Here is a 17550-nt window from a genome sequence, read left to right as displayed (position 1 = left end):
TCAGAGCAGGTAAACTTCAAGACAGAGATCCGTTTAACCTCCCTGTTTCTGTACCTCTCTTTGACAGAAGTGACAACGACTACCAAATCTTTTTTTTGGGGGGGGGGCGACTGATTTCCCCGATCTTTGCTATGAAACATAAAACGCACTCCCCAACTTTATTAAACGCTACTCTGTACACACTCAGTCACCCTCATACAGTAAGTGGTTCGCCGCGAAGAAGGCTGCGCTTGAGCGCCTTTGCGACTCTGACGCCACTGACACATGGCTGCGTCCTGCCGTCGGCAGAAAGGAAACTCCTCCCTTTAAAAATAGCTCAGTCGGCGGCACGCACACTCGGAGGCACGCAGCACAACACCATGGTCTCATGGATCATCTCTAGACTGGTTGTGTAAGTTGTGCTTATTATTATCTGGATCGGCCTAAACTATCGTGTGTGCAGTTGATGTGGCTGTGTCTTTCTTCCACCCGGCGCGTGTCGCCTTCGTTTTGCTTGAAAATGGCAAGGTGCATGCATGACAGCGGAGCTGGGCTCGTGTAGCCTGTCGGGTATCGCATCCTAAATTTAGGCACCGCTAGCAAGATAAACAACGTGAACATAGTGATAATGGGGGAGTTATGGGGCAGGTTGGAGGAGCGAGTAATATGGGAGTGAAAACGGGCGGGGGCAGTTGGAGTGGCAGTCATAACGGCATAAACCCGGCAGGTCATGTTAGCTGGTCATTGCCTACCCCTAGTGGTCGTGGTCTCTTAGTAGGGGCGCAGACACCCTACACCAGCGTTATTTCAAATATCTATCTATCTATCTATCTATCTATCTATCTATCTATCTTATCTATCTATCTATCTATCTATCTATCTATCTATCTATCTATCAATCATGTAGTGCCTTTCTGTCTGACTACCTTTCTGTCTGTCTGTCGCTTACCAGCCGCTGACAGCGGGCTTCTCGTTACCTGACGCCGGCAGGCGATCACGAAGATGACTGAACAATCCACTTGATTGACGAAGTGGCCTTTATTGTTCGAGTTTTCTCTTTGTTGTGTTTAACCTCGCCGATCCAATTTTAAAACAATAACCTAAAAAGAAGACAGTCATTGCAATGTAAACGCCAGCGCGGAGGATTTCTAAGGATATGTCTAGTTTCCAGACGCGCTCGCTGTGTGTTATGTTAACCGGGGTAAGAGAAGCCGAAGGGGTTTGACCAAACGGGCCAAGGAAAATGACAGCAGAGGGGCCACATTGTCCTTATCAAAATGTTGTGTTTCTTGCTTAGGAAAGAAAAAGGAAAATTATTATTACTGTTTCAAAAATAGCTAGCTGCTGCTCTGTGTGGCAGACAATGGGTCCAGCACAGTCATTCCGACAATACAGGCAGATGAAAGTGAAGGAAATATACATCAGACTTATCAGACCCGGACCATCAGACCTTTTATTTCTCTGCACTGATCGCTGCTCAACTCCTGGATGTCAGAACCATTTGGATTAGACATAAGAAGAGGGTTATATATGAAGCTTTTTGGGAAATGATACCTCTAATCGCAGACATGTTGATTATTTTGAAGGTATACTAGAGAAATATGCTTTCACATTCTGTAAGATAAGCTGTATTTGACAATAAAAACTGCTGGCATTGAGGTAATCAACGTTCACTTTGTAGATTCCTCATTTAACAAATTTGGGAAACAGTCGTGCATAGCTTGTGAAAACTTAAACTAGTGGTTACAGACTATTTGTCTCACAAAATGATAAGTGCTTTGAGTCAAAACTAATTGATTAATTGTTATCCAGTAGCACAAGGTTATCAGGTGTCTGTAAAGTCTTTGGTGAGTGACGTACATACATTCTTTTTTTAGCGTCTCACCAAGCTCTTTCACCGCTTTCCAGACACATTGTAAGAAGATCAGGGTCCAGGTGAGAAGCTCAACCCAGTATAACAAAACAACACCTATAAAAAGATCACTTCATGGGGTGGACATTTACACCACACGCTGCATCCGCAAAGCCACCAGCATTGTGAATGATCCAACACACCCTTCACATTCACTGTTTACACTCCTGCCTTTGAGAAAAAGGTACCAAAGCATTCGGGCCCTCACCAATAGAATGTGTAACAGTTTCTTCCCCCCAGCAGTCAGATTCCTGAACACTCATGGACTGGACTGATATCTGATACATCTGATATATATTATGTGTCTTTAAGTTATGTGTTGTGGGTTCTTCGTTGTCCTGTGTTTTATGTAGCATCATGGTCCTGGAAGAACGTTGTTTCGTTTCACTGTATGCTGTACTATTGTATATGGGTGACATGACAATAAATACTCTTGAATCTTGAATCTTGACATTTGTTGGAGAATTTGCTATGCCCAATTAAATCACATTGGTATGTTAATATAAAAAATCATATTAAAGTTTAACTGTAATTGCCATACACAAAGAGAAACATAGGTCATTAACAGAAATATTAATCAATACATCCGTATTCTTAATTAATCAATCCATTTGAAAATATGTTTCAATCCAGGGCCACTTATATTTGGCGTCTATCATTCAATAATTATAATGAATTACATTTATATGATGCTTTTCTTACAACTCAAAATGCGTGGAAATACTGTAGACAGTTGAAAACCACTTAGCCTTCACCACAGGATCAACCTGTATGATGAAGTGGCATCCATTTTGCTCCAGTATGCTCACCACACCTTACCTATTAGGTAATGAAGATTTGAGATAGTTAGGCAGTTAGAGACAGGGAATAATTTTGGGGCAAGAATAGAAGGGGAAGTGATGAGTAATGTACCCAGGACATTGGGGTACACCCTTTTCTTTTCAAAATATACCCAAGGATCCTTTATGACTACAGAGATTCAGGATCTCGGTTTAACATTTCATCGGAAGGACAGTGACATTTTTTTCTCAGCATAGTTTCCCCATCACACACAGACCAAAGGTCTCTTACGGGCCTCACCAACATTTATTCCAGCAGCAGTTCAAGCTTTTTCCTAGAGTGTCTTCCATTTGGCCAGTACTTGACAGGCCAAGACATCCTTAGCTTCAGATGGATTACCTGTTTTGAAGTCCAGATGGCATGGCTTCTGTTAGCAACATAAATGTCCTTGTGTAATAATGTTAGTAAAATATGTAAATTCAATTTAACACAGAATAAATGATTAAGTAAATACAAATACATATGTTAAACAAAGTATTCACGACACTATGTATTCTAAATGACAGAACTGACACATAGTCACAAGGAGCATTAAAAGGCAAAAAAAAAGGCAAATGTGTGAAGAATGTGCAATTGTTCCACTAGAGACAGCAACAGTGAACTATAAAGAGCAATTGTTCTACGCATGTGCTGGAATTAATATTTTCATTTTCCAGTCAATCCACTTTTCAAACCAGCTATTTTATTGCATTACAGGGTCAGGAAGACCCAGATATATCCTTGCACTATTTGATCCGTGGAAAGAGCCAGTCCTGAGCTGAATGCCTGGGCACTCACACACACCCATACCCACTCTAAGAGGTCAATTTTCTTGTGTCTTTTCTTTTGCCTGGTGATATTTATTATCAATGATTTGTCATTTAATATTTGGACATGTTAGCTCTGGCTCCCACATTTTTACTGGGATCAGGAGTTGAGCTAGCAAATGAATGAATGAATATTTAAACTCATTAATAGTGATTTAACACAAGCAGGATAATGTAGAAAGGCACTGCATCTTAAATCTGAAGGTTACTAGCTTTAGAATCCACCCTAATATACTTTGTGATCTTGAATATAAAATTTAACTCTCCTGTGCTTCAAATGTGAAAAATTCAGTGAAACAGTTATTCTAAATTTTGGCACTTATAAAACATTCTGGGATGGTGTTTCACTATAGAAATATTCTATGTACAACTCCAATTCCAAAAAAGTTGGGATGCTGCGTAAAATGTAAATAAAAACAAAATACAATGATTTTCAAATCTCATACACCCATATTTTATTCACAAAAGAACATGGAAAACATATCAAAAAGTGAGATATTTGTAATATTTTTCATTAAAAATATTAGCTCATTCTGAATCTGATGGCAGCAAAGAGTCTTAAAAAAGTTGGGATGGTGGCAACAAAAGGCTGCAAAAGTAAGTAGTACTAAAAAGAAACAGCTGGTGGAACATTTTGCAATTAATTAGGTTAATTGTTAACAGGTCAGTAAGATGATTGAGTATAAAAAGAGCATCTTAGAGATGAGATTCTTTCAGAAATAAAGATGGGCAGAGGTTCACCAATCTGCAAAAACCTGTACAAATTGTAACAATTTCAGAATAATGTTCCTCAAAGTAAAATTGCGAAGAATTTGAATATCTCATCATCTACACTATATAATATCATCAAAAGATTCTCAGAATCTAGAGAAATCTCTGTGCACAAGGGACTAGGCTGAAAATCAGTATTGGATGCCTGTGATCTTTGGGCCCTCAGGCGGCATTGCATTAAATCAGGCATGATTCTATCATGGAATCATTGCATGGGCTGAGGAACACTTCCACAAATCATTGTCTGTGAACACTGTTTGCCATGCCATCCACATATGCAGGTTAAAGCTCTGTCATACAAAGAAGAAGCCATATGTGAACGTGATCCAGAAATGCTGCCGCCATCTTTGGGCCAAAACTCATCTAAAATGGACTGAGACAAAGTGAAAAACTGTTCTGTGGTCAGACAAATAGAAATTTGAAATTCTTTTTGGAAAAAATGGATGCAGCATCCTCTGGACTAAAAAGGAGAGGGGCCATCAGCGTTCAGTTCAAAAGCCTGTATCTCTGATGGTGATGGGGGTGCATTAGTGCCTATGGAACTGGCAGCTTGCACATATGGAAAGGCACCATCAATGATGAAAGGTATATACAGGTTTTAGAGCAACCTATGCTCCCATTCAGACAATGTCTTTTTCAGGGAAGGTTTTTGATATTTCAGCAAGACAATGCTAACCCGCGTACTGCATTTATTAAAACAGCATGGCATTATAGTAGACAAGTCCAGGTACTGAAATGGCTTGTCTTCAGTCCAGACCTTTCACCATCATGAAATGAAAAATATGACAAAGAAGACCCAGGCCTAGAATCCTATAACAGACAAGAATAGGACAGCATTCCTCTCCATAAATTAAAGTCCAACACTGGTTTCCTCAGTTCCCAGACGTTACGGACTGTTGTTAAAAGAAGAGGTTATGCTATACAGTGGTAAACATGGCCCTGTCCCAACTTATTTCTTAGAATGGTACAATTTCTCAATTTAAATATTTGATATGTTTTCTATGTTCTGTTGTAAATATAATGGGCTTGTGAGATTTGTGAACCCTTACATTCTGTTTTTATTTACATTTTACACAGCATCCCAACTTTTTTGGAGCTGGGGCTATAAAATAAAGGCTGTTTGTAATTTTTTTAGATATTTTTGTTTATTTCTGTGTACATATTGTTTGGTATTTTATGTACAGTATTGTGTTTGTTTTTTGTGTTGCTTTTTATATATTGACAATATCTGTAATTATTTTGCAGATTGTTAGTATATGAACATTTAACTGCTTCTTGGTTGGAGGAGGTTAATTTTTGTGGTTGAAGAGCTAAAAATATAAATTTTCAAAGTGATCATCAAGCAGCCAACAAAAAAAGATGGATATAAAAGTTTAATCAAAATTGACAAATCATCTGTTTTCTTAACCTGTTTTATCCAGTGCCAGGTTAAAGGAAGACGAGGTAGTAATACATTTAAGACTGGAACTATATCTCGATGAGGTGCATTGAAACACATACACCTTCAGTGTTGCATTTTCAGCTTTTTGCAGAAATCGCACCATGTTTGCTATTTTTTTGGGTGGTTGTTTATATCTCTATCCTTGTGTTTTGGATATTTTGTTACTGCAAATCAGGTCTGTGGAGTAGGTTCACAAAACCTTTGACTTCAACTCATTTATGGTGCCAATTTATGGTTCCACCTTCACCTGACTCTTCAGTTTATATTCAGACAAAATATTTAGTATGTTGATTGAAAGCACACAACATAAAAGATACAAAGCATTTCACCACTGCCATGTATAACTACTCACAGTTTTGGATGAAAATGCTGCGTTTTTTTGTTTTTTTTTTGCGTTTGATGCTCTTGCAGATGCTTTCTTTTCAGAACCAGTAAAAACTACTGTATATTATATAACTACTTATATTATTTCATATACTTTTTCGCCATTATCTTATTTCAACTCACTGAGAGATCTGACAGATGCCCATCTGCTTTAATTGTAAAGTTTTCAAAAACTGCTGACTTTGTTAAAACTCTTTTTTTCATAGTCAGTTTGTGTATGGGGTTTAAACTCCCATAGATATGTAATATTTTGAAATTTGCAAAAGGCATGTAAATTTAATGTAAATTAAAATGCATCCTGAAAACTAAAAATATTTAAATTAAATTAGTGTATGTGAAAGTGGAAAATTTTAACGCATTATATTACAATTTATATTTAGTTGGAGTTGGTCCTTTTTTACCTACTCTTGACTTCCAACTCCAGTGACCCAATAGTTGCCTATGACTTTGACTGCAACTCCACAATTATGACTTCAAATACAGGCCCTGGTGCCAGTTTGATGGGAAATGTACAGACTCCGCTGTGCAAATGTGTCTTACTAGTTCCTGAGGTCTTGAGAAGATAATAGCAGATTTTAGAAAGAAAGCTTGAGTATCAATATATATGGTGTAAGATGTAATTGGAAACCCATCCAACACCAAAAAACAAAGAAAAAAACAAGTAAAATAATTTTGTTCAGGCTCAAGGGGACGAAGCCTATCCTTTTGCAAAGGAGGAACCCTGAGTGGGGCAATAAAAGTAATTATATACAAGAAATGTTACATATATTATTTAATTCAGTTTATGAGAAGCTTTGTGTATAGAATGTTTTTTTTTTTTTTTGGGATATAATGTAGACCCCAAAATTCATCATTCTGTGACCTCTACTGGATTAACACATATCCCTCCCACAGTATGTGCATCTTTCTACCAGATACTATATTTAGGTGCAGATGGCTTGTGTGGTATTCCTCAAAGCTGGTCTCTTCTCTTCCAGTTTTCTATTGTACAAGATGCAACCCATCATCTCCCTCTGGAGATCAGCAACGTGTATGCTACTTGTGCCCTTCCACAGAAACTCTTTAAGCCCAAAGAAGTTTTTAGTGTGCAACTGCAGACCTGGTATTATCTCTACACCTTGAACTCTTCCAAATAACACCAAAAGTCTCCACTTTCCTTTGCCAAGAAGCTGCTTACCCTTTGCTTATATTTGAACATAAGAAGGTTCTCAAATGAATAATCTGTTCAACTTGTGTTTTGTGAGTAGCTATTTGACCTCAGTACCTTATTATCCTTTTTGGAAGTTATTTTCAATTAAGTCAATTGTATTGTTTCATAAATATGACCAAGTAGTTTCTTACAGACTCCACCTCCACAGGTAGTTTTTCTACCATCATTGTACATTTTCTCTTTCCTCTGTTTCCTGAGGTTTTATAATGATCAGCTTTATTCATTTCTGCAGACTGTCCTGAAAATACTGAGTGCTGGAACAGGAGATGACCTTTACTGTAGGGATATGTTGTGGAAAAGTGCCACATCCAATCCTTAGCCAATAAAAGTAAAAATGGTCATTTAAAGATCTAAAGAAATTTTAGAGCTGTTTATTATTTACCATAATCTCAGGCTGCTGGGAGAACCACCCTAGAAGCTTCTAGGCAAATAGAAGACAGTTGACCATCTGATATTTTATTTGGACATCTAGTAATGGTCTCCACAGGTTAAAAGGCTTGCTTATGGAAAAACAGGTAACCAGGGCTATACGGGAAGTATGTGGGTTTCTGAGAAAGGGATGAGTAGGCAAAGTGTTTAGTTTGCTTCTATTACTTAATGCTGTGCCACAAACAATCAAAAATCAAATAAGAAAATGAGGGAAAAAAAGAAACTTGTTTATAAGATGTGTAAATTTACTTTCTAAGGAGTATCACGTTGGCATAATGAATTTGGTATCTTTTTTGGCACCGGCATCAGTTTATATGCTGTAGCTAATTGGCATGGTAGTTTAAAGCAAAGATAAGTGTGCAATCAGCAAATGCATAGCACACAATTACATGTCAAGTATTATCATTACTCTTAAAAAATATAATTGGTAGCACATTAGCTTCAAAGCATCTGTCATTGTTCTTTTACTTTTTATTTTGTTAGCCTCACAAATGGCAAACCCTGTATTGTGTTTTTCTATTATGAGAATTATTCAAATGCACTTTACATGTACAGCGTTCTACAGTTTTCAGGTTTATTTTTTATAGTTGGCGCACAAGCAGATCAAATTGCTTACTTGGTTAACATACTGAGATGGAAGCAGAGATCAAACTAGAAGTCTTGTTGTTTAAAGAGAGTGCAGTGCCTTATATGCTACATCTCACTGACTATTGTGTTTATATTCGGTCAGGTCTATTAGTATGTGGAAAGTGACACAATTTTCATAATTTTAGCTATGTATGCCACCACAATGGGTATGACATAAAGCAATTATTATGTGAAGTTTAGACTTTCAGCTTTAATTTAAGGAGTTTACCAAAAATATTATATGAGGCATTTAGGAATGACAGACATTTTTATACCTGGTCCCCTTGTTTTCAGGGGGTCAAAACTATTTGGACAAGCTAACATAATCATACATATAATTATCATTTTCAATATTTGGTTGAAAATCCATTACAGTCAATGACTGCCTGAAGTCTGGAACACACAGCCAAATGCTGTGTTTCCACCCTAGTAAATATTTTGCCAGGCCTTTGCTGTAGCTGTCATCATTTGCTGCTTGTTTGTTGGACTTTCTGCCATCAGTTGTTGTCTTTAGCAAGTGAAATGCAAGTCCAGTTGAATTGCGGTCAGTTGATTTAATTGGCTTTTGAAGAATCTTCCACTACTTTGTGTTGAAAAGCACTTGGTTTGCTTTCACAGTATGTTTTGGCTCATTGTCCATCTGTACTGTGAAGTGCCGTCCTGTCCTTTCTGCAGCATTTGGCTGAATCTCAGTAGATAGTATATTCCTGTACACTTCAGTATTCATCCCTGTACTTCTGCCAGCAGATATATCATCAATAAACACTTGAGATTGACTTCTATTGACTGTCAGGCATGCTCATGCCATAACACTGCCTCCAGCATGTTTCACAGATGATGTAGTATGTATCGGATCATGAGCTATTCCCTTTCCATCATTCTGGTAGATATTGATCTTAGTTTCCTTTGTCCAAAGAAAAGTGCTCCAGAACTGGACAGGTCTTTTAAGCACTTTTTAAAAACTGTTTTCTCTCATTTGTCCTTCCTGTGCTTGGGGTTGACCATTGGGTTCCACTATTGTGGTTAACCATCTGTATTTCAACTTTCATGAAGTTTTCTCTTCAGCAATGATAGGTCTATGTGTCAGAGAGTGTTCATGGTTTGGCTAAATGTTATGAAGGAGTTTTCCTTCACCAAAGAAATAATTCTTCAATTTTTCAGAGCACTTGTCTTCCATGATTGTCCAGGCCTTCTGGAGTTGCTGAGCTCACCAGTGCATTCCTTCTTTTTAAAGATTTACCAAATGGTTGATTTGACCACTCCTTCTGTTTCTAAAGGGTTTGTTTTGTTTTCTCAGTCTAATGATAGACTCTTTTTGCTTACATTGATTGCTCTTTGGACCTCATATTAAGAGTTCATGAAATAGTTATAGTTAATGAAATAATGAGGGAGCTGCTCCAACATGGCTATGGAACAGATTGTCAGTTAAATGTCCAAATACTTTTGCTCCCCTGAAAATATGGGAACCATGTATAAAAATGTCTGTTATTCCTAAACAACTCATACAAAACTGTGAACTGTGAATGTGAATTTAAAAAAAAATATATATCTCCTGCCTTGATTCCAAAATACAAATCCATAAAAATGGTTCTACAGTTTATAATGTTTTTTTTTTTGTGTTCATAGCCATGCAGTTACTGCCTTCTTAAAGAGGCTGACAATGTGCTTGGTGCCTGCCATGCCCCATTTTATTGCAAAATGTGTACATCATTTTCAAATTCCACAGAAAAAAAGTCTTATCAGTTTATTGGATTTAGAGAATTACCGTCCATTCATTTTGTCAATGACTCACTTCGTGAAATCTTGTGTTGTTCATTTGAACGGATCCATATACTTGCTGTGGTATGCTTCATTTTTCGAATAACTCTGCTTTGGATAAAGCTGATTTGGAAGATGGATGAATGGACGATATTATTCCATACATACATGTGCTATGCAAGGGTGTTTTTATCTGTCAGGTGGTTCAATGTCACATGATTAACAAAGATCTTGAATCTTATTTAATACCAGAATTTCTAGCTAGGTTATTCTTCCAAGTCTTCCATTCCCTTTCATCTGTCAGATATTCACTGTATTTCTTCATTCTTAGTTGAGTTATAGTGTTGGGTTACCATGAAAAATGGATGACCATCCAAGAAGGCTGCGACCTTTTGGCCTGTGGAAACACTCTGCTCCTGATTTTAGGCTTTATCTTTTAAAGGCATGCATATCCAAGACTGAGTTACCTGCCTTATGTCACCCCATGTATAATGCTTCTACTATCATATTAGACCTCTTGTAGTGCATGTAAAATAGGTAAAATAGGAGTATTTCCAGTATAGATGGAGTGGTACGTCATGCACTTTTTGCTGAGTGAGAGTGCAATTTAATTTGTTTGCATCATAACTTTGTTACTTTAGATGTCTATATAGTATTCTGTGCACATAATATGTACCCTTTGTGTATGTGCATTTTATATATGTCATAAAGTACAGTTTCATTGCATACCACTATTAGTACTACTACTACGCTTGCTATATCTAGTACTTCATATTAGCTTCCATTTTGGAGGGGCAATAAAGAAAAACTGTTCTGCATACAAAAAGTAGGAAAAGCGTTTTATTTTAACAAGCAATGAAGATACCTGGTATATTTTTATGAGTGAGAACAAAAAACATCTGATTTGCTTGTAATACTGAAACAAGAAATAGACTTATCTTTTTATGGTGGCATAGTAGAGGTCAGTTGCACACTGAAGAAGTAAGAAGGTGAAAGACTCAACATTTTAATTGTATCAAGTGTGTAAATGTATGCTCAAAGCATGTTGAAAGGGATAACTTGTATAGCTAATTACTTCGACAGGACTATCTTGTACATTTAATTACTTTATACAGTAGTTGTGCATATGCTACTTAACACTTGTAGCCAATTTTCTATAAATAGTTAAAGGCAGGTACATGCCTTTATTTAAAATTATTTCTCAATAAATATTACAGAGGCTGTTTATGTGTATGTATGAATCCAAAGCATGTGCCATCATGCCACATATATGACTGGTATGTAAAAAATGCAAGATACTTCCCACCAGTCCCCACTGTGTTTTACTTTGAGAGCCAGTATTTATGAACCACTGTGGATGCAAGAGGACTTGGAGACCCACGTTATTTTGAGCATAGTGATTGTAGGGGAATATTTGGCAGTTCTACAGGTGTCAGAAGTGGCTGGCATGTCATGAGAAGCTGTTCTGCAAACCAATTAAGCTGATGAAAAAGATTAAAATTTTTTTTAAAGTGGAGTCTTCAAAATGTGAGTAGTACAGAGGAGCTGTACCGTACTTGATTCATCGTAATCTGTTTTGTCATTTTGTGTGGTCTGTGGTATAGGACAGTAGAAATCTTGAACATGTGTGGTTCTGTTTTGTATTTTGTAGCTTATATTTTCAGGAGTATTCATGCCCAAGTTCACCCATTTCATTTGGAAAAAATATTAATGCTGTGTAAGACACCAGCCACCCTGAATTATAAGGTAAACAAGTCCAAATAATGTATTAATTGTTCCTCCCTTTATGGAGTATCTTCTAGAATGACAGGGATGTTTTAATTTGTGCAGGTAGTGCATGAGTGTGAAGTTTATTTAATCATTTAATCATTTTTTTATTCCCAAATAGCCATAATATCAAAAGAGTGTGTTTCCTTTAAGATTGGCTGATAATTACTGTGTTTATCTGATCTAAGCGTCTAGTGCTGTTGCATCTACAATACTAAAATTGTGACCACAACACACGATTCCATTTGAATCTCCAATGCTGGTTGGCAAAGTTGAGACGATGGGAATTGTGCCTTTGATTCAGGAGAGGCTTCTTTTGTGCCACTTGTCCATAAAGCTTCTTGTCATGGAGGTGTCATCTCACAATTGACTTCGAAACAGTGAATCCCCAAGATTTAACTTAAGTTTGTAGTTCCAAGACACTAAAAGCAACATCAAGAAACATTTTTGTCAAAGATGCAAATTTATTTGGTCTTATTTGTAATATTCCTTAAGGGTGCCAATAATTTTGCCACATACTGTTCGTTTTTAACAAGATAAACTAGCCAGATGATATAACAACACTTTTGCAGGAATTGTTTTTTTATTAAATAAATAGTCAACAATTTCTCCAAACATTTGAGGAATTTTAGAATCATTGTATGTATTATCTATATTATATTAATGTTTTTGTTCACTTTTTTGAGGGATGCCAATGTTTCTGGAGTTGACTGTAAATATTTATTGTTGTCCTCAGTATTTATTTTTTCACAATATGTAGTTTATTGTTCATTACATTGTCTTATGAGAAAACAGATTTTGGCTCTAAGTCTTATTATGAAGACAACATTTAAGTATGTAAACAACTGGCAAACCTTATGTTTACTTACAAATAAGGCTAGCAGTTCTCAAAAATGACACATCATTACTCTGATTAATCTTTTGCACAAAAATTTGCATTATTTCTTAATATTATGTAAAAAGATGAAGAGCAATCAAATTAATATAACCTGTTTTTGTTTCTGAAATAGCAGTAAATATGTTACATTAGTACTGTGCCATTACAATTCCTCTTAGGTTATTTATCTTATTATTCCTTGAGGCTAAACAAATAAGCACCACTTGTTACTTGTATATATTACTGTCCTGAAGTTGAACCTGGATTGCTTTCCTTGCAATATGCTAGTAGCATATTACGTTATTTGTAGTTGGAAGGGATGTCAAACTTAACAACTGCAGTTGCTTGATCGCATCACCTTGAGGATATCAAATTACATAACTAGGAGTGGCAAGGGATGACAAATTCTTTGACTCTGTTACATCTTGTCAGCAAAGTTTCAACTTTCCAAGGTATTCCAAGCTTGCTGCATGCTGACAGACAATGAAAGTGCTGCCTGACAGTGCTGGTGCCTGTATGAAGGCATTTTGGTTATGGCAGATTGTGACACAATCTCAGGCCTTTAATTATTCTTTTTCCATTTTTCCATTAGACAGACAAAACTCATTCCTATTTGCTTAGTCCAAAACACTTGCATTCATTCTTTCCTCATGGCTGCATTATTTGCATTGTACTTTTGGGTGAGTACTAATTGATTATCATACCCACATGCATTAACATAACATCAAATCTGTTTTATTTTGTCAGGGTGAGTTGCAGGCTGGTTATCTGATTTGCTAGGGATGTCAAGATATACTGTACATTATCTATAGTACATCTGCTGGTCATGGGAGCGTGCTTCTGACTGTTCCTGACTTGCGAAGGTTATGTAAATAGAATCACTGGAAAAGTCATGTAGTGTGACGGGGGCTTTAAGTACACAATAGAGAGTTTCAGTTGTAGGCAGTCATTGTGCAAGGTATAGCAAAGAATATTGTGGGGTATCACTTTGAATGTCTTTTCCTCTTTTGAGCCCATTTGAGCATGACTGTTGATATACCATGGAGGTCTGGCTAAATCTGTCAGCTTTACTATGACTTTTATACTTGCAGAGAGTTCCTAAATATCCTAAAATACGTTTAGCTCAGGCATTGGAAGACATTTTATTTTTTTTATAATTTACAGATAGTATTAAACAACTAATTGTTGGAAAAGTAGGACCTTTTTGTTTTTGTTGGTTAATGGGCACTTTAAGTTGATAGGAACAAGTCATGGTAATCTTTATCTTTAATTCCTTTGCTTGCTTATCTGCTAGATTATCACTCCACTCCAATTAAGACACTTGTCTTTCATTTTACAAAGTAATGGGTGCCAGGATTGCTGGATGCTTTTTTTAAATTCTAAACTAGGCAGCTGAGAGGAATTGTGTGTATTTGCATTTTCCACTTCTGAAATGAAGTAATCCACAGAAGTCTTAAAGTGTTGTTATTGTGCATTCTAATTCATGGTAGGTCATTGTCACAGTTTATTTAAGTTAGAAGCAATGCATTGTGATGCTTTATTTCTTGCTGTTATGATTTATCACACAGTTTGGGTACTTATGAAGTAAGTTAAATGGAAAATGCCAAGTAAATTATAAAACTGCATTAATTGTTAAAAATGAGAAAGTAAAACATCCAGTGCAATTATATGGATTGCTACATGTTGAGGCTGTGTATCAGACTACACAGATACTTATTACTCTTTTTAAAGGAAATGTTTGGTATTTTTTTAAAAAGCTATTTATAAAGAAAAGCCTTAAAACGTAATGAATACATCATTTTTTATGCCAAAGCATTATCAATTATTGATCAACATCTTGAGATTATACACATATTGAAAAACAATCATATTCATGTAATTTTAAGAAGGTAAAAAAGCAAAAAGAAAATAATAGGACAAGGAATCTCTGATAAAATGTATTATTTTCAGTATATTTTGCTGTCAGCAAATCTTCTTAAATCTTAACCTTTGCTACTGCTCCCAGAGCACTCTGATGGTAGATCCATCCCTGAGTGTCTCCATTATAAAATGGTTATTTATTTTTTTATTTATAAAATATGCTTCAGTTTAGCATGCAATTTCAGGTGGCAAAATAATTTTGCAATCATTATAAAGAGATTACTTTGACATGTAAAATACCAAACTTATCCTTTAAGTCATTTTCCTCTTTCTGACAAGTTCATGGCCTCCATTGTCTCCAGTTCCTCCTGTACTCTCATTTTTGTCTTTTGTCATACTTTTGATTGCCTCTTTCAATTACATTAATATCATTTTTTTTGGTTTTATTGGTTTTGCCCTAGCTAACAGTTAGAGGTGACTTAAGTAGCCATTGGAAGAGAGACTCTGGTCGGAGAGAATAAAGCTTGTCTAGCTTTGTCCTTGGAGGGTTGTTGTTTCTCCCAGTTTTCTTTCATTCAGCAGTTCTTACATTTAAGCCACAGAAAAATGAATTTAACACTTTTGATCTAGAGTAAGGGCTCACAAGCAGGCATTTCCCACTGTCAATCCATTGGATTGGTTTGCTGTATTTTGGTACAGGTTAATGCAGCAGTTTTTAAGACGCTGACAATGAAACAAAAGCAAATTCTCATAAAGCTACAGAGAAATTACTAGTTTTTGTATTAACAAAAAAATTGCCATGCAATACTCTGTGCAAACTGTTGGTCATCAGTGATATTTTACTGTTATTGCACACAGAACTTGTAGTAGTCTTGGACTACACCTTGTGATAGTCTGGGTTGGCTCCACAGCTCCTGGCAGTTTGAACCTAGATTTGTTGATAACATAACCAAGGATGAGCCGGGGAAATGAGGACCCAAACAGTCAGCAAGGGTTGATGTAAAAGTTACAAATAATTTTATTAAAATAAACAGTGTTCCAAATTAAAGTGCAGGGCTCCAAATAGTCAATGAATAAATCAATAATCTATGAAAAAAGTGAAATGAGGAGGTTAAAAGTTCAACAAATAAAGTCAATAAATAATCCATTAAAATGAGGATAAAATAACCGTCCTATAAAAAAATGCACAAGCCCTGGTACAAAAACCGATGTCTCCTCTACTTACCCCAGATAGGATCCTGCAGCCAGAGCAGATTTCCTCCCAACAGGCACAGGCAACCTTTAAGACCAGTCTTGGGTCCCTGCTGCTGTTACAGGCTCTCAGCAGGGTTCAGCACCAAGCCTTGCTCATCCATGTCCTGCTTCCCCTTCTTGACCTTAAACAGTTCACTCTAGCTTCCTGAAAACACTCAGCCTGAGAGATCCTTTTCAGCCATTTTGAGCATCGGCCATACACTCCTCCTTGGAGCTCTCTACCTGGCTGCCTGCTTCCACTCTACCACCAACTGGTTCCTCATGATCAAGCCATCTCCATCATCCTTCCTTTTGCTTTAACCTCTGTTTGTCTTTCTTTCTTATTTACTTTTTCATTGTTTCTTGATCTTCATCCTTCACTCTCCTAGTCAAAGTTTTAAACTGCTCTTAGACACAGGAGCAGCAACCACCTACTACCAGGTGTAAATGAAGCACTTGCCTGATCCACTTGTGTTTGCATGTGAATACACGATCAACTCCTATTAGCCCTGGAGTGATGCGTGCACATTCCCATGTGCACCTGCACCCCCCTGGAACCTGCACACATTCATTCATTTATTTAAAAGGACATGTTGCCATGGACCTCTCCTATCACACACCTTTTTACCAGTTTATGCAATTCCTAGAGGATTATAAAATTTCCCTGCAGTGGATGTTATTTTTCTTTTTGTTTTGTCATATAGAGAATGTGCAGATTAGATAGAACTGTATTTATCCCTGGGGAAAAGAAATAAATATTAAAAGGTGTTATAGAACAAATTACATATCAGTACAGTACTAAATAATCTTACTAACTTAAAGGATAGGTAGTTTTCAAGTTGAAACAAATTTGTACATTTTTTTGTATTTTTACGTGAAGCTTTTTCCTAAATTTAAAAGATGCCACACGTCATCTTGGCGTAGATGCCACATGGCATCATTGCCATTTAACTGGTAGCATGCACATTGCAGCTGCACTTTAAACTCTGTCACAATTAAGCAATTTGATCGGCAGCTGGTCATTTAACAGAAATGTAGAAACTGCTGCTTAGAATACCCAGCATCCTAAGGATGTCTGGCAGCTGTGTTGTTTCAAGGAGTACAGCTACTGTGAGGGGGGGCTGTTGCTCAACAAACACAGCACATTTCTGCTGAAGGATCAATTGTCAGTTAATGGTGGGTTTTCCTGTCATTATGCTTTTTCCAGCTCTTTGAGTTACTATGTCATTGTCTAAATCTGTAGGATGTTTAACCCTAAGCTCAACATGCTTTACGTACCTATGGTTCAATTTAGTTTAAAAAAGTCTTCACTCTCATATTATTAATACGTTTGAAATATTTTTCTGTAAAGTAAGTAAGTAAAGCATAGACATTTTTGCCACCTTTTCCATTAATGGACATTTTCAGTGTAATCTCCAACTTACATACAAATTCAGGTTACAAATATCCACAGCAACCAAACTTGTTTGTAACTCAAGTCCTGCCTGTATATTTAAGCAAATATTGCTTGCATTAAATCAAAATAACATGGAAAAGAAAAAAGTAAAAATTCTGCTTATAAACTTTATTATGTTTACTGGCTAAATGTAAGATCAATTTTAGAATTTGTATTCGATATATATTTTAATATTTGAATTCAGAAACTTGATAATATTT

The 17550-nt window shown here is 36.5% G+C and overlaps 1 protein-coding gene across 4 annotated transcripts in view; it reads left to right on the top strand.

The window, feature by feature from the left end:
- The first annotated feature begins 321 nt into the window (after positions 1 to 321).
- reep1 (receptor accessory protein 1) overlaps positions 322 to 17550 on the top strand; it is a 111693-nt gene continuing 94464 nt past the window's right edge. For all 4 annotated transcript variants that reach the window (XM_039751793.1, XM_039751792.1, XM_039751795.1 and 1 more), the window contains exon 1: positions 322 to 391. In XM_039751793.1, the coding sequence (XP_039607727.1) occupies positions 360 to 391 (32 nt within the window). In that variant the 5' untranslated portion in view covers positions 322 to 359. The remainder of the gene's footprint in view (positions 392 to 17550) is intronic.

Source organism: Polypterus senegalus, chromosome 4 (genome assembly GCF_016835505.1).
Source record: "Polypterus senegalus isolate Bchr_013 chromosome 4, ASM1683550v1, whole genome shotgun sequence".
NCBI lineage: Eukaryota > Metazoa > Chordata > Cladistia > Polypteriformes > Polypteridae > Polypterus > Polypterus senegalus.
Note: the sequence above shows the minus strand (reverse complement) of the source record. Positions and strands in the feature narration are given on the sequence as shown.